The sequence below is a fragment of the Glycine soja genome, chromosome 11 (genome assembly GCF_004193775.1).
Source record: "Glycine soja cultivar W05 chromosome 11, ASM419377v2, whole genome shotgun sequence".
In the NCBI taxonomy this organism is placed as follows: Eukaryota; Viridiplantae; Streptophyta; class Magnoliopsida; order Fabales; family Fabaceae; genus Glycine; species Glycine soja.
Window position 1 is genome coordinate 42678880 of NC_041012.1, and position 26043 is coordinate 42704922.

General features: G+C 33.9%; 2 protein-coding genes across 2 annotated transcripts; one reads left to right on the top strand and one right to left on the bottom strand.

Annotated features, from left to right (window-relative positions):
- Positions 1-2694: 2694 nt before the first annotated feature.
- On the top strand, positions 2695-4887 carry LOC114374889 (acetolactate synthase 2, chloroplastic-like). Its single transcript, XM_028332609.1, has one exon. It carries the CDS (start codon positions 2754-2756, stop codon positions 4689-4691), a length of 1938 nt encoding a protein of 645 aa, XP_028188410.1. The 5' UTR covers positions 2695-2753; the 3' UTR covers positions 4692-4887.
- A 5730-nt stretch (positions 4888-10617) lies between these two features.
- LOC114374577 (mediator of RNA polymerase II transcription subunit 16-like) lies at positions 10618-24495 on the bottom strand. The gene is made up of 16 exons (XM_028332239.1): positions 24167-24495; positions 22491-22559; positions 21620-21708; positions 20350-20462; positions 19851-19952; positions 19218-19308; positions 17753-18346; positions 15607-16225; positions 15388-15467; positions 15130-15212; positions 14284-14520; positions 13781-13952; positions 12701-13218; positions 12377-12553; positions 11654-12028; positions 10618-11246 (listed from the first exon to the last, which is right to left on the bottom strand). Exons 1-16 carry the CDS (start codon positions 24379-24381, stop codon positions 11100-11102), a joined length of 3681 nt encoding a protein of 1226 aa, XP_028188040.1. The 5' UTR covers positions 24382-24495; the 3' UTR covers positions 10618-11099.
- Positions 24496-26043: the final 1548 nt, after the last annotated feature.

The following is a 26043-nucleotide window of genomic DNA, read 5'->3' on the forward strand; positions in this document are numbered from 1 at the left end:
TTTTTAGTTAAAATTTTCAAACATAACCTTAAGAGAAGAGAGATGGGATAAACGCTTTAAGTTGGCTGTGAAATTTATTATTATTATTATTATTATTATTATTTTATTTTATTTTCACTGTACAATATCTGAGGAGAAAATCAAGCGCCTGAAGAATAAGACAAGATGTTTTTTTTATAGACAATAAGATAAGATGTTTGATTAATCAAATCAAGTGATTATATTGAACATAAATCAATATATTAAAGAAGGCTAAATCTTATTTGAATTTAATCTTTTATTGAAATAATTATTGTCCAAACTTATTTACCTTATGCAGCAAAACAAAGCAGGCGCAAAATAGATATTGTGCTACACTTGTTTATAGTAGAACAACCACACTTATACCTTCCTTATATCAAACCATAGTAATTGGTTGAGTTTCTTTCCCGTGCGTGCATATTTGTTTTCTCCAATCTCATTTGAAGTAAAGCTGGAACATGAAGATGTAGTTCTGCAAATATTGTGCTGCTTGCCATTAATTCAAATATTTTGAGACTAAGGCATACATTGTCTTAGTGTTAGAACAAAGTTCCTGATCGATTCTATTAATTGACTGAACTTTCTTTTCTTTTTCTTTATCTGAAATAAATTGAATGTAATTCTAATTTCTTGTGAACAATTGCTCGATCCACTGGAGATGTTCATGACTCTAGAAGGAGAATGAACAGAACTCCCTATGGGAAGAGGTCGTTAGTGGAGCTCAAGCATTTCCCTCTAGAGCCCACTTTGTTGGGTGAAAAAAAGGATGAACAAACCCAAACCTAGATGCCTCACTAGTTAGTCTATCTCATTTTTATTATTGCTTTTATTCGGTGGGAGTTATCATTGATCTTATTCAAATTGCTCTTGGTCCCTAGGATCTGAAATTTTTTATTTTAGAATTATCCTCCCCATGAAATTATAATTTTATTAAATGAAATACACAACAAAATCATGATTATACTGTTATATGATTTTTGCACCTTTTTTATTATAATAGAATTGTGATTTTATTATATATATATATACAACGTAATCATAATTTTATTGTATATTTTTTCAGTCTCAAACATAACAATGAATACATGTTTCCGTTGTATAAGAAGGAGGTCCAAAAAAATACATGAGGGAAATATATTTTTGCAAAAACATGTTTCTGTGTATAAAATCCAAAATGGAAACAAATTTTCATTGTGTAGTTTTTTTGCACTTTTTTTATACCATGAAAACGTCTTCCCGTTAGATATTTTTTCACAAAAAATTAGCTGTAGAATTAAATTATTTTTTCTAGTTAAATTAATTTTGATATAAATTATATTAATAACGACACACATTATCTTTTTTATTACTCTTTTTAATTATAACCAAAATATGATTATGTTTCAACAAAGATCACAGTAGAATCATATTTTAGTTATGTATTTAATTTTTGTTTTGAAAATACAAAATAAAAATATACTTCCATCATGTACTTAACAAAAATCACAATAAAATTGTATTTCAAGCTTGTATTTAATAGGGGATGAAGAGAAGGAGGATATAGATAAGAAGAAGGGGAAGAAGGAGGGTGAAATGTTTGACAATAAAGATAAAATGATTTTTTAAAAAAGTTTAAGTTTTGCAAGGATAAGAGGAATGATAAGGGCCAATAGTAATACCCTGTTATTAAACTCTATTATTGCTAAATGGATGAAAGCCTGGGTCCAACAATCCGTATAACAGACTTTTTTTTAGAGGATCCGTATAGCATTGATACATTTTAAGGGCATATTTCCCCATCTGTACCAGTACGATCTTAACTCTCCCTCTCGAAGGTTGTCAAGACATTTAAACGTATGTGTTTATAATTAAACCAACAATATTTATTTTTGTTGATTCTCAACTTAGATTATACTTCTTTCTCTCTTTCTTCGTGCTGGGCATGTGTGAATTACAATTTTGCTGCATGCCCTACACATTTCCTACCACGCTTTTGCTTTTCTTTTCGGTCCATGCAAACTAAAATTTGACCACTTATAATTATATCATACTCAACTGTTTTGTGCCTGTTTAAAATGTCATTATAGTATTATTTATATGTGTTTTTTTTTATATATATTATATGCCAAAGTGTATTATTATGTAATTACAATTTTAAGTTTTTAATTAATATTGTATTGCCCCATTTTTTTTTGTTTGAAGATCAAATACTTTGTTAAAAATTTAAAACAAATAATGTTATAATTAAAACAATGAACATTATATTAAAATAGGAATTTCATTAAAATAAACAATAGTAAATAAAACAAGACAACAAATAAAAAAATTATGTAAAAAACAATAAATTTAAACACTACTTCATATAATAAAACAATAAATTTAAACACTACTTCATATAATAAAACAATAAATCTTACAAAGTAATTACACATCACCATAAAGGATCAATTTATTATTATGTTAAAAATTAAAAAATATCATTTTCAAAATATAAAGACTAAAAATTATTTTTAAATTTCAGAAACTAAAAAAAAAAAATATAACCAAAATTCAAGAACTAAAATAAAACAGTAATTAAACCTAAGTTAATTCATGAAATGTTTGAATTTGAATAAAAATAATAATAAATTAAAATAGGTTAATGAATGAAAAGTGAAAAGCATAAACACAGTTAAAATGTGGGAGCAGCAGGGAGAATTCAGTTTTTATATAGATTATTAGGGCCTGGCTTTAGATTATTGTGGTATTGGAAGATGGCGGCTATAACTGCCCCAAAAGCTGCGTTCAGCGTCCTCCCTTCATCATCCCATTCCCCGAATCCCTTTGTGCGTTTCGCAATCCCATACAGCCCCCATCACTCCCAGCGCCGTTCTCTCAGAATCTCCAGCGCCCTATCCGATGCAACCACGAAATCCTCCACCGCCGCCGCTGAAGCTTTCGCCTCCCGATTCGGCCTCGATGAGCCCCGCAAGGGCGCCGACATCCTCGTGGAGGCGCTGGAGCGGCAGGGCGTGACGGACGTCTTCGCCTACCCCGGAGGCGCCTCCATGGAGATCCACCAGGCGCTCACTCGCTCATCCTCCATCCGCAACGTCCTCCCTCGCCACGAACAGGGCGGCGTCTTCGCCGCCGAGGGCTACGCCCGCTCTTCCGGCCTCCCCGGCGTCTGCATCGCCACCTCCGGCCCCGGCGCCACCAACCTCGTCTCCGGCCTCGCCGACGCCTTGCTTGACAGCGTCCCCCTCGTCGCCATCACCGGCCAGGTCCCCCGCCGCATGATCGGCACAGACGCCTTCCAAGAAACCCCCATCGTCGAGGTAACACGTTCCATCACTAAGCATAACTATCTCGTTCTCGATGTTGATGACATTCCTAGAATCGTTAATGAAGCGTTTTTCTTAGCCACTTCGGGTAGACCTGGCCCTGTGTTAATTGATATACCTAAAGATATTCAGCAACAGCTTGCGATTCCTAATTGGGATCAACCAATTAGGTTACCTGGTTACACGTCTAGGTTGCCTAAGTCTCCTAATGAGAAACATTTGGAGCTTATTGTGAGGTTGGTTATGGAATCTAAGAAACCGGTTTTGTATGTTGGTGGTGGTTGTTTGAATTCTAGTGAGGAATTGCGGCGTTTTGTCGAGCTCACCGGTGTTCCTGTTGCTAGCACTTTGATGGGTCTTGGTGCTTATCCCATTGCTGATGATAATTCTCTTCAGATGCTTGGGATGCATGGGACTGTTTATGCTAATTATGCTGTGGATAGGGCTGATCTTTTGCTTGCGTTTGGGGTGAGGTTTGATGACCGTGTCACCGGGAAGCTTGAGGCTTTTGCGAGCCGGGCTAAGATTGTTCACATTGATATTGATTCAGCTGAGATTGGGAAGAACAAGCAGCCGCATGTGTCGGTTTGTGCGGATTTGAAGTTGGCATTGAAGGGGATTAATCGCGTGTTAGAGAGCAGAGGGGTTGCAGGGAAGCTTGATTTTAGAGGTTGGAGGGAAGAACTGAATGAGCAGAAGCGAAGGTTTCCTTTGAGTTATAAGACTTTTGAGAAAGAGATTTCTCCTCAGTATGCTATACAGGTTCTTGACGAGTTAACCAATGGGGAAGCTATTGTGAGTACCGGAGTTGGACAGCACCAGATGTGGGCTGCTCAGTTTTACAAGTACAAGAGGCCTAGGCAGTGGTTAACATCCGGTGGTCTTGGTGCTATGGGGTTTGGATTGCCGGCTGCCATTGGTGCGGCTGTGGCTAATCCCGGTGCGGTTGTGGTTGACATTGATGGTGATGGGAGTTTTATGATGAATGTTCAGGAGCTGGCCACCATCAAGGTGGAGAAGCTCCCTGTTAAGATATTGTTGTTGAATAATCAACACTTGGGTATGGTTGTTCAGTGGGAGGATCGGTTCTATAAGTCTAACAGGGCTCACACATATCTGGGAGACCCCTCTAATGAGAATGCCATATACCCCAATATGTTGAAGTTTGCTGATGCTTGTGGGATACCGGCAGCTCGTGTGACCAAGAAAGAAGACCTTAGAGCGGCAATTCAGAAAATGCTGGAGACCCCTGGCCCCTATCTTCTTGATGTCATTGTACCCCATCAAGAGCATGTCTTGCCCATGATTCCTAGCAATGGAACCTTCCAGGACGTGATAACTGAGGGTGATGGCAGGACAAGTTACTGATTTCCTGAGCATATTTATCTTCATGGTGGTTTTGTAAAAATAGTAAGCTAATATAGCTTCTTAAATTTTGTCTTCACGTTGGCTACTAATATAGGCTGCTTGTTTTTCCATACGATGTTGGTTTCTTTTAGTACTAAATATTCCCTAAGTGGGACTAATATTATTTTTTGTTAATTATATCTCTCGTTATTTGGTTAATTGTTACTGAAACATTATTAAAATGTCTTTAATGGTTACTTAGTGATCAAAATACTGCAAATCAGAATTCAGAAGAAGCTAATTTCTTTGTACCAGCACAGAACAAATAGTGAGCTATGGAAAATACACCAATTTGCATAGTATTATCACATCCTCCTTTCTAAATTCTAACAAATCAATCATTCTTGTAAAGGATCTCTCATCTTTTTTTACTTTCTCTTGCATCACTTATTTTTTTAAAATGCTAAATTAACTACTGGAATATTCAATTTAGAAATCTAAACATTTTATGGAATTCTTAAAGATGGAAAAACCCATTCCATTTTTTGGTTTGGCTTGAATTGGTACTCGTGATCATATGGTTGCTCTAGAAGCGTTATGACTCTGTACTCTTATCGTATTGAGTTCGCTGTCTCTTTTAGGTACTAACCCTGACAGAACTTTATTTTTTGTCGACACAATCAATCAAATTGTGTAATGCCATCCAATTTTAGTGCAAATGGAAATTGTCTGTAGCAGGTCTTTTGATTGAGTTCGTAACAGAGGAAGAAGCTAGAAAGTTTTTTTCAACAGAGGTCATTTTATGCAGTTGCATGTTTAGAATCAATGGCAAACAAATTAAAATTGTGTTCTTCATCCCACTTTTTCTTGTAGTTTTTTTGCAAATTAGGCATAGCCTTTTTCACTTATTTTTATGGGTTATAATCAAGTTACTAATTCTTTGAGAAGGAAATTCCTTGAAAGAACAAAATGATATATTAAAGATCAATGAACAATTTGCAATTTAACTCAACGTACGTTGAAAGTGGAATTAAGACATCCTGAAATTCAGCTTTGCCTTTCAGCTTGTTAATGTCTTAATCTCAAGTTTTTATAGAAAAAATGTAATATTTTAATATAGATAATGTCATTTTATTGTAATTTTTAATATAAAAAAAGCATTGATTTTTAAACCGATGGCCTTGCACTTGATAGTAGGAGTTTTATCTTCTAAGAGGGTATGTGAACTTTCATTGTAAGTGCCACGAACTTGGAGTGGTAGAGGTTAATTGCCCCTTAGAATGCTTGAGAGTGACGTTTAAGGATAATTGTTTTATTTGTAAACTAAGAGAGTTATGTAATATTTTTTCATAAACATGGATAGTTTGTATACATGGATCTAATTTAGTTGTTTATGTAAAGTATATGAGTATTATAAAAAAAAATTATATTGTTTTTATTTTTTACGGATAAAAAATAAATAACTAATACAAGTGAATTTCTTTTAGAAGTATTTTATGAATTTGTTCAATTTAAACATATGTAGACTTATTTATTTTCTTTGAACGTGTTGGTTATGTCAAATACAATATAGTTTCACCCATTTTTTTGTCCTAGAATAGCCTCGTTTTGGCTTTAAAAATATATGTTAAACAGAGTGTGTTTGGAAGGGTGGCACTGTAAAATAAAATTGTGGCCAATCTCACGATGGAACTAAAATAACATATTGTTATTTTTCGAAATTGATGGTAACACCGTAATTTTAGTACCCAAAACCGATTTCGTATGATATCCAAACACGCAGAGTATGCTACTTTAATATCAACCAGACAACTTTCATAAAGGACAACGCTACATTTAGCGTGAGGTTGGTATAATAGAGGGAGGGACGAACAGTGAGGATTTGTGTTGATTTTGTAAAAAATGTGTGTGATTTGGATGCTTCTAATAGAAGAGGAATATTCAAAAAATTTCATGGTCGCTTTGTTATCAAGTGAATAATCTCTTTATGGGACAATTACATAAATATATATTTTTAAGAGTAATCATTTTGAACAAGAAAAATTAAAACATTTATTTTTACATCTTTTTGTTCACTTGTAAAATTGTGTGATCAAAGTTGTGCGGACTAATATTACTGGACTAGAATTTATTAGAGCTCAAGGACAAGAATCAGCCTATGGTTCAAGCTCTTCTGTATTTTAAGGAGGTTCCCTTTTGGGATAGGAAAGACATGATGTCCTTACTTTAGAGTCATATTTCATGCATGAAACAAATTTTTTCTCATGTGGTAACTCCTCAATGATAGAAAGTAATATTCATAGTTTTTTGAACCATCTTTTTTCATTTTCTCTTATTTTTTAAACAATCTCTGTATCCATAACTTTACTTATGTTGAATATGATTGTGAAGGACAAGGGTTAATACTACAGGGTGTGTGAGGTGGATGAAAAAGATGAGTTATAGCTCGGAAAATTTTCTTTAGCCTCTTTTACTAATAAGGATGATTCAATTGTTAATCTTCCAATGTAATGTTAGTGCTTAGTAAGGGCTTAGTCGCTTTGTTATGCAAGGGAACATCTAAGCATATATCATCCCAAAACAAAGATAGCATTATCCTCTCTAAAACTATTATACATGATTAATTATGTGACATTTAGTTTTGCTTTTTAATTTTTAAGAATTATATTTTAAAAGATAATTAAAATAAATCATATGTTTTGTAAATTTAATTTAAAATCTATTTTAGAAAATTTTATTTTTGTTGCCACTTTTGCTACACTTAATTATCTTCTCTTATAGTTTCTCCCATATATACATCCATGCATGTGTATGTGCGTGCATATCTGTGTGTTATGTTTATATACACATGTTTGTTCAGGTGTATATGTTTGTGTACATTTATGTATGTCTACACACAAATATGGCATAACATGAAATGTTTATGTGTCATATGTGCATGCTTTTTAAAGTTAAAACAAAAAAAATATTTGGTTTAATTTAATTTTTTAATACTAAAAGGACATGAACAACAAAATTCAATTTATGCAATGTGCTTGGTACATAAACAAATGATAAAATAACAATTTTAATAAACCTTCACTATTTTTTCTTAATCTAATATTATTTAATTAGAGAATGCATATAATAGATGGATAGGACAAGAAACGATATAATTAAAATTGCACCAACAATGACAGGAAGATATAAGGACATAAAACATTCTTATTTAAGCGTAATTTCATTGATTACCAAGACACCTTATTTGAGGATGCAATGGGAAGCCATTGCTTCAAAGATTACTGCATTGAAGGTGAAGTGAATTTTATCATTGGTGATAAACAATCTCTTTATGAGACAATTACATAAATAAGGATGGTTCAAGTGTTAATTTGCCAATATTTAACATTAGTGCTTGGTCGCTTTGTTATGCAAGGGAGCATGCTAAGCATATCATCCCAAAGCAAAGATAGAATTATCCTTTCCAAAACTATAATACATGATTAATGATATGAGATTTAGTTTTGCTTTTTAATTTTTAAGAACTATATTTTAGAAGATAATTAAAATAAATAATATGTTTTGTAAACTTAATTTAAAATCAGTTTTAGAAAATTATATTTTTTTGTCATTTTTGTTACAATTAATTATCTTCTCTTATAGTTTCTCTTATATATACATGCATGCATGCATGTGTATGTGCGTTATGTTTATATATATATGTTTGTTGAGGTGTACATGTTTGTGTACTTTTATGTGTACTTACAAATATGTCATAACACGCAATGTTTATGAGTCATACATGCATGTTGTTTAAAGTTAAAACAATAAAATATTTGATTTAATTTAATTATTTAATACTGAAAGGACATGAACAACGAAATTTAATTTAAATAATGTGATTGTGAGTTGCATATATTTCTTGGTATATAAACAAATGATAAAATAACAATTTTAGTAAACCTTTGCTATTTTTTTCTAATCTAATGTTATTTAACTAGAAAACGCATATAATAGCATGGATAAGACAAGAAATGATATAATTAACATTGCAGCAGCTCTTGTAAGCAAGATATAAGCACATAAAACATTCTTCTTCAAGTGTAATTTCATTGGTTACTAGGACACCTTATTTGATGATGCAAGGGGAAGCCACTACTTCAAAGATTGCTACAATGAAGATGAAGTGAATGTTATCATTGGTGATGAACAATCTCTTTATGGGGCAATTACATGAATATATATTTTTAAGAAAAATCATTTTAAACAAGAAAAAGTAAAACATTTGTTTTTACATCCTTTTGTTCACTTGCAAAATTGTTTGATCTCAAGGACAAAATCAAAATATGGTTCAAACTGTTTTGTATTTAAATGAGGTTCCCTTTTGGGGATAAGAAAGTGAATTTAGGAAGGGCATGTCGTCCTTATTTCAAAGTCATATTTCATTCAAGGAAATTTTTTTCCCGTGTGGTACCTCCTCAAGGATCGAAAGTAATATTCGTCATTTTTTGAAACATCTTTTTCATTTTTTCTTATTTTTTAAACAATTTTGGTATGAATAACTTCACTTATGTTCACTATGAATGTGAAGGACCAAGCGTTGATAGGTGTGAGGTGGATGAAAAAACCAAATGAGATATAGCTCGAAGAATTTTCTTTAGCCTCTTTTACTAATAAGGATGGTTCAATTGTTAATTTGGCAATCGGTAACGTTAGTGCTTGGTAACTTTGTTATGCAAGGGAGCATGGTAAACATATGATCCCAAAGCAAAGATGTATTATGCTCTCTAAAACTATGATACATTATTAATTATGTGAGATTTAGTTTTGCTTTGTAATTTTTAAGAACTATATTTTAGAGGATAATTAAAATAAATAATATGTTTTGTAAATTTAATTTAAAATCTGTTTTAGAAAATTGTATTTTTGTTGCCACTTTTGCTATACCTAATTATCTTCTCTTATAGTTTCTCTTATATATACATGCATGCTTTTTGAAGTTAAAACATTAAAATATTTAGTTTAATTTAATTTTTTAATACTAAAAGGACATGAACAACGAAATTCAATTTAAGTAATGTGGTTATGAGTTGCATTGGATTTTTGGTACATAAACAAATGATAAAATAACAATTTTAATAAGCCTTCGCTACTTTTTTCCTATTCTAATGCTATTTAATTAGATAATGCATATAATTGCATGAATAGGACAAGAAACCATATAATTAAAATTGTAAAACTCTTGAGTTCATAAATCTAGGAAGAGTTCTCCAAATCAGAATAACAATAGTGGACAACCTCCTATACATCTTTCGCGGTTGGGAGGAATAAGAATGGCTTCCCAACGGACGAGAGTCCATTGAGTTGATTGGCACCAATTTTCTAACTTTCATTTTGGGAGAGAATGATTAGAGTGTCCTAGTTGAGGGATGTCTCCTGGTAGGTAGTCCAACTTTTCCTTGCCCTCAAGGGCTAGTTTCACGGAACGAGCCCATTTAATGTAGTTTTTACCATTCAACTTTTGGATTAAAAGTTGTAAATTGATACCCATGGATAGAGAATCAGATGCAACCAGGGATGTAGTTTTAGTACCTCCAGAATTCATGGAAGACATGGTGGAGGAATTTTCTTTGGTTGTAGTGGTTTTTTCCATGGTGGGCTACTACATGATCAAAGTAGAAGCTATAATACCAAGTGGTTTTAGGGACTGCTAGAGAAAAATTATAGGAGAGGAAGAAATACTTTCACTATATTATTTCATAAATAATAAGGATACATATATAGGCAAGGCTGCCTGATTACATAATAAATATAAAATGGAAAGTAAATAAAAAAGGATCAAATCAAATCAAAGTAATCTGATTCTGATTTAAATTAGAATAATCTGATCCAAATTCCTAATTATTCAATCTTCTAGATTACTAATTCCAAAAATAAACATAAAGCATTTGACAGAAAAGACGCACGGTGAAAGAAAAAAATTATGACCAAATGATCATCCAACTAACTTGTGATGAGTAAAAGGAAAATTAATATGCCTTGCATGATATCACCATATGTTGTGCTTGATATGGTGCACTCAAGTCAATTTTAAGGGTTAAAAATCCTAAACCATAGATGTTGAAGGAGCAACTACAAACATCACAAGGATAATACCTAATTTTGGCGGTGTAACACGAATCACATGATCATAATTCCAAAGAAATTTGAGATCTAGGTGAATTAGTTGATAACTCTTGGAACTTTACATAGTGATCAGTAGAATAATACTCAAATCCAAGTTCGTTTGGTCACTTTTAATGACAACATACTGATAAAGAACCTGTCAGGTAATCTACATGTCTCCTCTCCTGTACAATTCCATCCACCTTCAGTTTCTGCAGGTAAAATACAAGCAATTCTTCCCTCACCAAAAGAGAAACTCAAATGACAATTTTGTATTGAAGCCAGCTATACAACTCGAACCCATGTTCCACCACACATTGGACATCCATAAGCCCAGCGGCTGATCCACCAAATCTCCCGGTCATTTTGACTGGGAAGATTGGTGGAAGCTGGTGAGGCAAAAGCACAAGTCTGCCGCAGACATCTTATACACTGTATCAAACAGAAGTAAAATGGAGAATGAGAAAGTAAAATAATATTTACATGCAAGCAGATAATGAAATTAAAAGGTCAGGAAGAAGAAAGAGAAGTGTCTATTACTAATTTCTAGGCATCATTGAAGGAATGGCTTTGTTTACAAATTTGGTCCATGTTAGCCAGATTAACAAGTCTGACACTGCTAAAATTTTCAATCATTCAACATTTCATTTACATCGGTTGTCAATTAGCAATTTGTCTTGCATCTATCAAGAGAAAACCGCCATGACTTTATCAAAGATTAAAAAGAATAACTCTTGGACCGTACTAAATACCAAACATTTAATAGGTTATAAAACCTTACATGCACATATGGAGGATATAAAACAACACAAAAAACCAAACAAAGTTTCTTTCCATACCTTGTACCAGATCCCTTCAAGGCCAGTTTTCCACAATGCAGTAACAACATCTCTTCGAGATCCCATTATACCAAGGTATGCTCCCAGGCCCACAGAAGTGTTCAACCCAAAAGCTGCATCTCGTTCAGACATCCTGCGCTTCCTTGGCCATAAGCCATTGGCTCCATAGTAGACATCACAATTTTCCAATGAGCTGGAATCAAGTGGATTTAAACTAATAAGTTTTGGTGCATCATTTGCAGAATCCAAATCATCTGGATCAGACCAAGGTCCACCAAACATATTCCGTCTATGCCACTCTTCAGCTGGAGGATGGAGTTCTAGCTCACGTAGTAGAAGACCAGCAGCATCAGCACCTCTAGGACGGGGCATGTTCTGCATAGCCAGTTTTTATTTAGTTTTGAGGGCAGGATTAATTCACAGGAAAGATAGTCACTTATTCCAAGGAAACAAACACATTTTAATGCACCCAAAAAGAACAAAAACATATATTTTTTAAAAAGCACAACATTCAATCATCAAATGCTCCTACATAATCTAACAGTGTGCTCCATCACTAAATCAGAAACTTCGTCAAAAAAGCATCGTTACTGAAGAAAGACAATAGAGCCCTTTCTAGTCCTACTTGACTAGCAGGTATCGCTATTACATCTTGTTTTCAAAATCATGAATTTGTTTGTCTGCCAAAAATACTGACTTTGAAATGGGAAAACAGAAAGTAACCTGCATATGGGGGCCAAGGGCTGCTTCCACAACCTCAGGCAGTACAGTGTAGTTCCCATCAATATAATGCAGCCGAACCTGTATGTTATTACTCCCCACCTGAGAAACTGGCAACGGGTGTTGCAAGCCAGCAGTTCGGCGACATAGATCCATAAGTACTAGAAAAAGAACCTTGACCTGCATTACCAGTGTAGTAAGACCATAAGTTAACAGTTAACCTACGTAAGTACAAGAGAGGATTATGTTGACTTTTGAAACACATTTATGTCAGTCATAAATCACTGAAATAGGAGCGCTTTCAGACAAGTCATAATATAGTTATACCTCTTCATATGTATATCCTAGGCCAGCATTTCCAGTACCAATTCTTGAACGCCCTGGAGATGGTTCTTCACCTCCTTTTGATGCAGGCACAAGTTGACTAACTCGACCAGCCTGACCATCATCTGGCCTAACCACAGTTGACACTGGTTTTGCAATTTCCTCCACCTTGCCAGGGACAGAAGCATTAGGTTGAGGTTTTTGTAGATTTGTGTCAGCAGTTCTCTGTACACCTCCCGCATAGCGGGGTTGTTGTGCTCGTCGAAAGAAAAAACAGAAGAGCAACAGTTGGCATAATCTATGGAGGAAATGACAGTCCCCAATAAGTCGAACTGCAGGTGTTCCAGGGAAAGTTCCTGTATTAATGCTTATGGGCATAAAGGACGAAGGACCACTGATGGGGGGGTTAGGAACCGGGTTGGACACTCCGTCAGTAGTGCTACTAATCTTGGCAATGGCCCCTTGTACCCAAGCTTGCATCTGTGTGCTTCCACTAGAACTGGTTGTCCCATTTTGACCTCCTGGACAACGTTGTTTTTGCTTTAATTTGGTATGTAAAGTAGTATAGAAGAGAATGATTTTCTTATTCATTGATTAAGAGAGAGTTACAATGAGGATAAGAATAGGTAAAATTGGTTAGAGAGATTCTCCAGCCAATCTGATTGCAAAGTAAATTAAATTAAAGATAGGAGAAAATCAAGGATAAATCAAAATAAAAACAAGATCAAATTTGATTATAGAAGAAAATCAAAGATCAAATGAGATCTGATTTTATCCTATCCAACCTTCTAGAAAACTATTCAAACATGAAGGGAAAAATTATAACCATATCAAAATGTAATATAAAGAATAAAGGTAATGATGATAGAAAGACAAATAAAGGTATTCAAGGTTGGACAACTGAGTTTTTTGTGAGAATAAAAAACAGAGCACCAAATCCTTGCTTCTATAGTAGATCCATAATGACAAGACTTTAGAAGTAAGGATCTATCTGATTTGTTATAAATAAAATGAAACAAATTTTAATAGAATAAAACAAACTATTAAAAAAAACAATACAATATCATATCATTGCACATTTACCCTGACTTGTTGCAGGAGTTGCAGAACATTGGGCAGGACTAGCTACCACATTTCGGTTATTTCCCGTCCCTGCAGTTACAGCATGACTTGCCAATGTACGGCAGAAACTTGCATAACGCCGCAACCGGGTGATAAAGTGTGAAGCTAGATCAAGAACTGAATCAACATAAGCCTGAGTAATATTGAAACAATTCTGAGATGTATATACAGTCAAATGTTAAACAAATTAAAAAAAAATGTCAGCTTATTGAACAAAGAGAGAGAATCAAAGGTTTTAATAATATTACATGTTCAATAGGTTGGCGGGTATTGTTTACTATATGTAAAAAAAAAATCAGTTTTCTTAACAAATGAATATAAATAAAATGTATGCCAAGTGCATACAAAACAAAGTATGCGGACTGAACCATGCAGTTAACCATTGCTACACCAGAAAGCTGAGTGTAGATCTTCTCATTAAACAAAATAAGGAGCACATGATTACAACAGAGACCAAAGCAAACCTGAACACATGGAACTAGTGCAGGTTCAACAGCCACTGCTTCAGGGTCAATGCTGGTTAATGTCTCACTAGATACTTGCCATGGATCGGGCACTAAAGCTGAAGGATTTATCAAAGCAGACTCAATTCCCTTCCCAAGCATATCCAACAACAACCTAGCTTGCATATCCAGAACCATTGCCCTGACCTCTTGAGCATTTGCCCCTTCAAGCAGCCTACACTTTATCCTGTCTAGACTCTGCAATCATACAAAACCAAGCTATTTTTAGCCCAAAAAGCATCAACACGCCCATTTCCACACGTCTTCATAAAAACACCAATAAACAGGAGAAACTGAAAGTAAAATATTGTTTAACTTTATAACAATAATTGAAAGACACAGGACAGGGATACTGAAAGTTTAGTTCAAGTGGATCTCAGAAGGTACTGAAAAGATTTAAAATGAGATTCATACTAGACTAACATAAATTGAAACAATCCAATGAAATGGCTAAAAAAATAATTAAGAATGTCAAAGCCAATATTAGAACTTTGAGGAAGGGGGGAGATCTGTGCCAACAGGAAACATAGTAAAACAAGAAGGGAAACAAAGCAGGATGACAGGATCATCAGGTGGAAATGAACATCAAGTTGTGTCAGCATAAAGTCCTATAAGGAAGCCAATAGTTAAAACTATGAGATAGAGATAAAATTGCTAATAACAAGTATCTACTGCAAGGTCCATTATCCAGGTAATATTATATCCCAGAAACACTATGAAACAACAGAAAAATAATAAGACACCCCAGGACCTAACAATGAAGAAGATAACTACGAAAGCTAATGGTGAAAGTTCAGAGAAGTATACAGGACAATACTGTTGTCTGTGCTGAGCAGAAGGAAGAGAATGGAAGTCTGCATCCAAGACTGCGATAACACTGTTGAGTGAAACTGAAACAGAAAAAGGAAAAAACAAAGAAACTCATCAATACAGAGCATCAATGGCACATTGTGCAGTTGCTTCATAGTAGAATGCATATATGAAACAAAGCAAATTGCTTTATCCCTTTTCTCTAATTCCCCTGGCACTAACTTCGACATGACTAAATAATTTGCACCTCCTTACCAATACCATCCTCAGCAGCACTCTGTGTACAGCCCACAGCATCCCACCAATTAACTCCAACCAAAAGGCTCCACCAAAACCTGCTTTTCCTAACAGATGTCAGTTCGCAACAAAATAAACAATTGAAAAGGGAAATAAATCACAACCTCCACTGAGTTATGTAAAAGAAATAAGAAAGCATTAACATGTCATATACTGAGAAGGGTTTTAAGAAATCACCTTTCAGCAATTGCACGCTCCCAGTTTGATGAGTTGGTCTTTACTTGACTAGTTGGAATAGCAGGAGGAAGAACCCGGATTATTTTCAAAATTGTCTGATCTTTGCTTGGGTCATGCCAAACAGAAGCTGAACAGCAGCTTGTTGAAGAAAAAGCAGGAGCAGCAATTGCAGATCCAACACTAATCTGATAGTTGTCTACAGGTGCAAAATTTGGACCAGAAAAGATGTGCACTCCACCCCGAAGAAAAGCAATGGCAATTTCACCACCATGAGGAGAGTATACAATTCGTGCAAGTGCCCTAACATCACTTGGAAGATCAAAAGGATCAAAATTGACCCTTTTTGACTTATCAAAACCAAACTCGGATACCTTTTGAATGTCAGTGTTCATTCCAACTGCTGGAGCTTGATGATTCTTGAAATCATTTGTTGGTGGAATGCTCAGGTCCACTTTGGTCTGCCAAACAGTTTGCATAGGAGGCTGTCCACCCATACTGGAAGTGGGATTCCCAAATATTGGATGAAGGACAACATGCTGTAAAGATGATTCCCAGAGTTGCACTCTCCACCCTGTGATTGATGGGCCCTCATCTGGATCATATGGGGACATGTACTGTCCTACAAAGGTAAGATAAATTATATACTTATAAATATAATATCAATTTCCTAGCTCAATGATCAATGCACAAGAAACTATGGCATAAATTCTGCCAAACATAAATCACAGATAGCATTGTCACGAAATCTAAAGATGTAGAGATGGCTAGATAAAACACATGGGTCCTTCCAGTATGTTACTTTAGTTGGTCATGGCTAAAATGTCCAACTTGTTCAAGGATGAGTAGTCCAAGACTGGAAACACGATTATTTGCAGGGAACATGCATAACCTTCATATGCTCCATTTGTATCATACTATCATTTGACATTCAATTTTTTCTTCTCAATTGTGGATATTTAAATTCCTTTTGTTTCATAACGCATAGCTGTTATTAAAAAGACAAGTAGTTTGACCACAATGAAAGGTTATTTAATCAATTTATTGGTTTCAATTACAAACCCATGTATTCCAAAATTAAACAGGTCTTGGGCTTTAATTATTAAGATTTATACGTGATTTAATTTGATTCAGAATGACTTTATTTGGAGCTTTAGTATTTTAACTCTTCTCCATGACTTTAATGGTTTCCCATCAATTGATTGTTTAGATTTAGGTCAGAATTCTAATTAATGGTTAGAAAACCAAGTGAAATCTGATCCCTAGTGTGTCTTCAACATTGTATAATTACTCCCTAACTTGTTATTCATATCTAAGTGAAATGTTCACAAATACGATGGATTAATAACTTGAACAGATAAACAATTAAACACAATAAAGTTTTCAGATCTAAGTGATATTCACTAGGACTCAATCATAAAAATGGGTAAAATAATGATAATGTAAATCAAGGTTATCAAACTCAAGAGTTTACGTAGACTAGTGAGAGTTCCCTAGACTCGACTCGTGGATTTAACTCGTAGACTCGTAAGAGTCCACTTCATATAAAAATAATAACAAAATATCTATAAATAACATACCAATTAACAATATAATAAAGCAAAATAGTAAATCATAAATTTCACAATATTTAAATAATCAAGTCTAGTAATGCATCACTACTAGATAATAACTTGCAGATGTTATAGTAGTGGTAGATCACTCCCATCGAGGATTTGATGTTATTAGAGAACAAAAGTTTGGTGTTATTAAAGGTGAGAATTTTATTATTCGGGAACAACACACTAAATGAAGGTATGTTGAACATTAGACAAACAGAAAACAATCCAAAATGACTTATATTTTGATCTAATTTTTTTAACTTGTTGACTCAATGGTAAACTCGAAAGTCTACCAAGTTTACTTAGAGTTTATAGAAGACTCAGAGTCTACTAAAAAAAAAGTTTACACACGAGTTAACTCAGAGGGTAAGTGGACTCGTAAACTCGTAAGAGTTAACGAGTTAACTCGAGTTCAATAACCATGATGTAAATTATATGTCAGAAGAATATATTGAAACTGAAGGAACAAAATCATTATTAATGAAGGTATGCCATAGCACAGAACAAATATAAATTGTGTGAAAAAAGATCAAGAATCAGGTCCATACCCTCAGCTATCACAACAGCTATCACGGAACCACCACAAGTTGGATCAAAAGCTACTGCTGTTACACCAGAACCCCATGTAGTGGTTGCAGCAGTTTGAGCTGCAGTTTCAGGACTCACATATGCTGAAAAATTTGAAACCGGTGAACAGTTAAGTGGTATAGAATCACCAAGGTTTTGGTTTGTCTGGTTTTTCCCTTGTTTTTCTTCAGATAATAGATGATCTTGCCAACTAAATAAATATGCAGCTAAAGGTGCAAAACCAGTCCAGTTGGGTGAGCTAAGAGGAGGTGGAACACCATTATTGGTACTTGTTCTAGGAATTACTTGGAAACCATTACCAGGCCCAGGCATAACCTCCCAAACAACAATGGTGGATGGATTAACAATTGGCACACCTGCCACATGCATGGCACCACTGTCTGTAATGATAGCATCACCAGCCATAATGCCACTGGGGCCACAACCCAATGGTCCTTTACTAGTGCAAAACCATTTGGGTGGTGTTGCATTCTGAGGAGGCCACTGAGACCAATGAAGTTGAACAGAGCCTGACGAAAGCACAGAACAGACACAAAGAAAATTGGGCCATCTAGCTGAAATCAAAACAAACCCATGTGTCAGACACACTAGCATACAGCAATTTTAATATACATATTAAAATGAACATGTAAAACGAATTATTAAAAAAATAACTGAAATAAGCAATCAAATAAAGAGAGGAAAAAAGTTCTAATTTCAGGCATTTCCATGGTTGTCAACACTACACCGTCAACATACAAATTGTGTAATTGTGTTAATATTAAGACTAACAAGCACGGAAACAGAACATGACATAGACATAGACACATTACAAGTGTCATCATGACATGAGTGTCCGATATAGCACATCTCGCTAGAAGAATCAGGGCTTGATAAGCATCAGCCAGACACTAAGATGGTTCAGTATCATAATTAAAAGCCAAACTCAATCAAAAGTGGAAGGAAGATTAAGTATAGTACTTCACTTCAAATTACTTGTCTTCCCGAAGATACTTCTATTGTCAAAATCAGAAAAGCAAAATGGAAAATTGCTATAACCCGATGTAAAGTGGAAAATAATAAGAGAAATCGATAGACTTGTGTCCTCTGGTGAAACAGAATCATACGCTATGATCAACTAAATTACAAAGAGTATACATATGGACCATATGACCCTCAAACCCTAATCCCAACACACACACAAGTCCCTCTTCTTCCAACATCTAATCTGTGCATGAAAAATCCTTGTTGGATTGCACCGTGGAAGATATAATTTTAGCTTAAGCTTTTTCAGATGGTTCATTGGAAAAGGAAAAAAAACAAATATTACCAAAAATGACAAAATACAATGTCAAAAGTAGTATTTCTTTTGATATCTCATAACTGCTACAGTGAAAAAAATTACTGGAAAAAAAGGCAATCATAATGGCAAATGGAAAAAAATACCTGAAGTTTGACATTGTTGTGAAAGAAACTTTTCTTCAAATGTTGACCTTGAATTGGCAGGACCACTTGGTTTAGATGAAAGCCACCTATACTGATTTTTTCAAATACACAATTAAATTGGATTAAAAAATATCAGAATCACCATATTGAATTACACAGGATCCATGTGTGTGTGTGCAAGCTTGCTACAGTATAAGTTGTAAGTCAGCACAATGCAATGACATTGTGACTAAAGGGGAATTAGGGATTTTTCACTAATCCTACAAAATCTTTCTCTTCACGTTTTGTTAACAATTAAAAGTTCCTCCAAATTGTGGGATTTTCTAGGGAAAATATGAATTACCCATTTAGCTTAAAAAAATTGTCTCTCTAAACAAAGTTTTCCTTATCTAAAAAAAATAAAAATTCACCCCCTCTAAGAATTTATCTCTAAAAAAGCTCTCTCATAAACAGTTTTTAGAGAATAATGTTTAGAGATAGAATTTTTTAAGAGACAATTGTTTAAAAAGAGTATGTTTTTTAGGAACAATTGTTTAAGGGCAAAATTGGATAAATAAAAAATATTATAACAATTCCTCAAAAATGATATGCAGAAAATTTAAACATCACATAGAAGAGACATTGTTTGCATACCAGGGAGACCCCTGATAGCCACTTCGTAACAACTGCAATATCTTGCCGCCACTCATGCTCTCGCAACCAGCAGCTAGCATCAAGTGCAAGATTAGCTTGCCCCTGAATGGACAAGAAATCAGTAACAAATAAACAAGAAAAGCATATATGAATAATGGAGAAGCAAGAGAAGGTTAAAGTTGGACAAAAGATCGATTCAAAGGCACACACAAGCGCTAAGTCAATTTCATTAACCTCCTTGTAGAGCTAGGGTATAATACATAGCTAAAGATTCCATTCTGTGATTTAGAAAAACCATCTCAATAATAGACATCTATAGAGTTTGGGGTAAGTTTTAGCAATAGTAACATGTATTATTTTACAGACGAACAACAAACTTAATAATTAAATCCATGGCCACATAAAAGTCAATGACAGAGCACTTGCAATTATACTACACAACCATGTTATGCAGGAAATTGTGATTGTAGAAGTATCTACTTAAGTAACTCTGACTTACTTGAGACGGTTGAGTCCAAATAGTTACTCTCCCATGGAAATTTGCTACCAATAATGCACGAGGACAGCAGGTGGGGGACCATTCGATGAACTGGACAGAATCACGAGGAGAATCTGTGAAGGCATACAGTTCAACTGATCAAATTTCAAAATTTATATAGACACACATACATAGATAGTGAAGCAGTTCAGTTCAGAAACTAAAAGCCCAGAAAAAAAAAAAAAAAAAAAGACAAGAAATAGCACCAATTTGAGGGCAAGAAGAAAAGAATAGATGAGCTAATTGTTAATTGTTCAGATTCAATTTGACTACTTTTTCGTTTTACCAATATTACAAATGAGATGTAATTTATGAAAAATATTCCATGTAAATTGGTTACAATGATAATAACGATAATGGTGGCAATTTTTTGAATATTGTCATCAAGGAAATTCTTCAGACCTTTCCGTTGATACTTGATACCCCAAACATTAAATCATTTAACTTCAAAAAGTGTGAACACTTGTGTCAATAACATCTGAAATGATGCTTAAAGGCTATCCAGATCAAGATCCTCCAAGAGTTGGCTTAATTCAACATATACAAGTGCCAAGACCAAAAGTTCTGAAAATTAAAAGATTTCTTCTGTGTTTTCAACTTGTGGCCTTACACCTGAATTTTATATTCCCAAATCCATAATTAGTTTATGCAAGAAAACAATGTCGAACAGCCTCATGGATTTGGCAGAACCTTTATGCTGGTAATGTGCTAGGAAATCACCAATTACTAAGGGTTATATTAGGAAGGGGCACAGAGGATCTGGACCTTGGAATATATCAGATGCAAAAAAGACAATCAGGGGGTATTGAAATCTCAGGAAGGAAAAATTGGTGTAACAGATTGCCAATAAGGCAATCAAAGAAGGGGTTGGGATATCAGTAAACAGACTGCTAGAAGGCAATCAAAGGAGAGGGTAGGGTTTCTCGTATACCCCACTTCATCTGTTTCTGTTTTTGTTTCAGTATTTACCTTTCATTGTAAATCCACCCACAGGTGTTTATAGTACACTGATATCAGTATCCGCAGAAGAATAATACCAAGGGTTTATTAAAATCAGTGTTTGACTGCATTACTATCATAATGAAATTGAAAAAGACAAACACCTAATTTTACCATTGTTAAGCCAATTTTGGCATTCCTGCCAGAGTGAAAAATAAGATCAAACAACACCAACAGAACAGTAAAACTGCAACATCCATGATTATAGAAGGAAGCAGTGACATCAAAATACCTGCAATGACATTGAATACTGCACATTCAGTCGGCCTCTCTGGGATCACAATATGTATAGGGATCCAAAATGGTGGATTTCCGGTTGAGCTTTAGAAAAAAGAAACATTAATAACCGTTACAAAAATTGCCAGTAAAAGCAGACATACAGGGGTGTCAGCAAGCTAAAGTAACTACTGGGTACACACAACTGAGCAGGGTTAGACATCATATGTGACTGTTTGTCTATATAAATTTAATACTTGAACAAATATTGGAAGCATATTACATAAATGATATAAGCATTGGACATCATTATGCAAAGCCTATTTAGCATGTGAACAAGTCTTTTTGCCATAAACCCTATTCATTCAAATTTGCTTGTGGGTCTGTCTAACAAATGAATATGCCTATAAAATGCATATAATATAAACCTTTTACAATATTACTAGAAAGTAGAAACCAAGCAGGACAAAAACTTAAAGTCGATTGACAAATTCATTTGCCAACAAATGAGGAAACTGGTTAAGAGCAAGAAAATTATTATGTAAACCAGTCAGAAAAAGAAGATCCAAGAGACAGTCACCTAGATAAATATACAAAAAGATATATCCCATAATATCTTTTCCTAGTGCTTCTTCTGGCCTGGGTATCACAATAGAATAAAAGCAATTGGGAAAGTTTGAATTTTGAAACATTAATCAAATGTTCTTGAATTCATCCATAAATGCTAAAATTCAATGGACCCTCAAAATAATCTAATCTGTTTTTTGGCTCTTAAATTTTTCCATCAACTTTCAGTTATCCAAACCAATAGTCATATTTTAAACAAACATTTTAGCACATAATCAAATATTTTCACCCAGGAAACATGACTACTGGATAAAACTAACCTTGGAATCCTTGCACACGTTTCAGAAGCACAAGCTATAGCATTCAGTTTTCCACACCAGGAAACAGCACTAGGAAAAAAATCAATAAATTCTTTTAAAAAGGGACAGCGCCAGAATTAGAATACCATAAAGGACATAAAATAATATGCTCAGAAGATCAAATACATAATCCCAATTTTACACCAACAGATTCATAAACTATCAACCATGAAAAACCAGCCTACATTGTCTTAGGAATTGTTGTGACTTGTGAGATAATATGTGTGTGCCCATCGAAGTACGGAGCACTGGCTAAACCAGCGTCCACACTCCACAGCATTATGAAGTACATCCAAGGAAGTTGATCATCTACTGATCTACATATTAATCAACTTCCCATTTCCCAAAGATGCTTATATAAATATTTAAGTGAGAGATGAAGTTTGTTCAAGCTTATATTGATATGGAGAAAAATAAAACAGTTTAATTATAATTCAGACAATAAAAGATGTTAAAACAAAACTCCTGTTAAAATGATAGCAAAAGCATAAGCATGAACTAATGTGGTTCCCTCATGTAAGAATAATGGCACTAGTACCACTGAAATGAAAACAATGCGGGTACTAAAGACAAGTTGTTTACTATGTTGATTTTCAAGCAACACAGAAAGGTAATGACTTGACTGATTGTACAATTTCCACAAATCTTCCTCTCACAATTTGGAACAATCAAACAAATATGCAGGAATAATATTTGTTTGAAAAAATTTAGCAGATGACAGACCGGAATTTTTCTCAATCCACATTTTCAAGGAAAACTATATTGCAAATTTTATATTTTTCCATGATTCTCTGCCCAAGGCATTGATATCCTCTCTTTATTTTCTAAAATATGATTTTATTCAAAGGAAAGCAATGCACTGAGCCAGTATCCTCCAAAATAAGTATCCTAAACTAAAAAGGTTATACAAAATCCAGAAGGCATAAAAGGATATTTTCACCAAAGTGGTCAAATGAAATGGAAATCCTTCGGACATGAAGCATTATTAAGAACCTCTTCTGCACTTGATTCTATTTGCCAGTCATCCTATCTAAATGCAATATTTTGAACTACTAAGTACTAACACTTCTAGTATGCATTGTGTAAATCCAATTTACAGTTTTTCTTGTTCTAATCAGGAGCATCTCCTTCTTGACAAACCTATCTGGTAGTCAAAGGCTTTTTGTAGGTCACATTCTCTGTTTGGACTGGAACACTACTTAACAGAATTAATACTAATAAGACACTACAGATTTGCAGACCACAAATCAATGTTTTTTTATTCTATACCACCAAATGTTAATGAGTTAGGTCTGAGGTTGGTTTAACAATAGGTACATATTTCTTGACTATGGTGTCTATCCTTATTGAAACAGCATCACGATTCACGATCATCTTTAGTTTGATCTAGCTCCCCTGCTTTGTTAGTGGATACAAACTTACATAGCCAACTCTTGAAGTCAACAGATAAACTAAATTATGATAAAAACACTGAAAAATCTTACTACTATAGACATGGTAATCCCAAGTTCAGTGACACAAAAGATTAAAGGAAGCTATTTCCGATATAACAAGAATTAGTAGTTTACTTATTACTGCTCAAACACAAAGTTCAAGGCTGATAGCGCAAAATTCAAGTCATGCAAGTGTAGAGATACCTGAAATTGCGACAAATTTCAGGGACACTCATTTTGTAGAGCAAATTGGACTTGGGTTGCTTGAGCCTAATGCAAAAGACGGTGGCAGGGGTGAGTGATTCCATTTCCTGCTCCATTGGATCCTCTTTTTTTTCTTCGCCACTTATTGCTTCATTGCTCTTCTTCTTCTTCTCGGAACCCTCCTCTGGGTCCTTTATAGCAGCAATTTGATTCATAACCCAAAAGAAGAGGCTATGATATAATGTTTATTTATACACGAAACAAGAGAAAGAGAGGGTGCAAGTGGCGGAAAGTCGCAACTGAAGGCGACAGATGCAAGAGAAAGAAGAAAACAAGGGATTGTTAGTGGGTTTAGTGTAGTTTCGGGTTTACATATAAAGTTAATTTCTGTTATTTAAATTTGATATAAATTATTTTAAAAATTAATAAATTTATTATTTTATGATTTGAGGATGGTATAAAACTTATCATTAAATGATCCTTTTTTCTTATATATAAATTTACATGAGTTTTAATTTTAATAGTGACGTACAAATAATTTTTTTTATGAAAACCCAATTTGTAAGAGTTTTGAAATAATTATTACTGTAAAAAAAATTATTATACATTATATGTATATATATATATGATAATCTAAGATTTTTTTATAAAATATTATCTAACACACATTTTTAAAAGACATTTATTTACTATTAGTTTAATTTTGTTTAAAATTATGACAGAAATTTATTATGAGTGAATTTCACAAAAAAAAATATAATTTTTAATAAATTTTGATAATAATAATAAAGAATATATTTAATAGAATATGTTAGAAGATATATAGATCATATTTCTCTTTATATTTTTATTGTTTATTTTATTAAAAGGGTGATGCATGTGAGGTTTGAGAAATTGTTTGAGTGGTCTAATAATTTTAATTAATTTTCATTATAAAATATTTTTATAAATAAAAAAATTAAATACATGGAGTATTAAAAAAAAATGATGAAAATCATACACATTTAGTGTTATAGAACTACTAGCTAGCTGGTAATTTCTTGTGATGGTAGACAAAGCAGAGTGAATTACAAAACCCAAGGTGAAGTTGGTAGTTGGATTCAGTGTATTTTACTTTTGAGATTGAGATGAAGAAGAAAGAGGGTGTAGGTGGACATGGGAGTGTGGAATTTGTGCATTGTCTGACACTAATAATTTATTTATTTTGGAAGGAAAAGAGGACACACTCACAGTACAGGAATCGTCGGCAGAGACATGTGTCTCTCTCACTGTACCACAGTTTACAATACTTGATTTTGATTTCATGAGCAGTTTTTGTCCTTAGCTTTTTTCCCCTTTCCCTTTCTGTCAGTAGTGTAGTGGGAACCAACGGTATCCGCTCCCACAACTTATAACTGCCCTTGTTTTGTCTCTATCACCCATCATACATCATCAAAATATGATAAATAGATATCAATGCAAAATTCTAAGATATTTGCTCCCTAATATAATAATAAGAAAAAAAAAATTCATTCACTTTAATTAAAAAAAACAAGTTTTCAAATTAAGGAAGTTTGTTTCAATTTGTGAAACTTTTGTGTACACAAGTGTTTATAAAATTCCAAAGTTTAAGTTATTTTTTTAATCAACACTCTACGATCAAAATTACTTTTCATGTTATCCTACATATTAAAGGATTATTAAACTTTTGAATTAATAAAGTGATTGTTGTTTATCATATATAATATTTTATAATAATAGAAAATAATTCTTCTTTAATGATGTATTTTAGCCACCTCAATTAAAATAACCTAGTTTTGTTCTTGGCACTTTTCAATCAAGTTTTCTTCCTACATAAACATTGAGTAACTTAGTTTTCTCTCTTGATACTAGCACTT

Excerpts from the sequence above, each read along its gene's own strand:
- LOC114374889 (XM_028332609.1), top strand. The coding sequence starts at position 2,754 with ATGGCGGCTATAACTGCCCCAAAAGCTGCGTTCAGCGTCCTCCCTTCA.
- LOC114374577 (XM_028332239.1), bottom strand. The coding sequence starts at position 24,381 with ATGAATCAAATTGCTGCTATAAAGGACCCAGAGGAGGGTTCCGAGAAG. Across the intron at positions 14,521-15,129 it reads ACAGACAACAGTATTGTCCT|AGTCTAGACAGGATAAAGTG; the intron begins GTATACTTCTCT and ends GTATGATTGCAG. Across the intron at positions 12,029-12,376 it reads CCCTTGGCCCCCATATGCAG|AACATGCCCCGTCCTAGAGG; the intron begins GTTACTTTCTGT and ends CTGGCTATGCAG.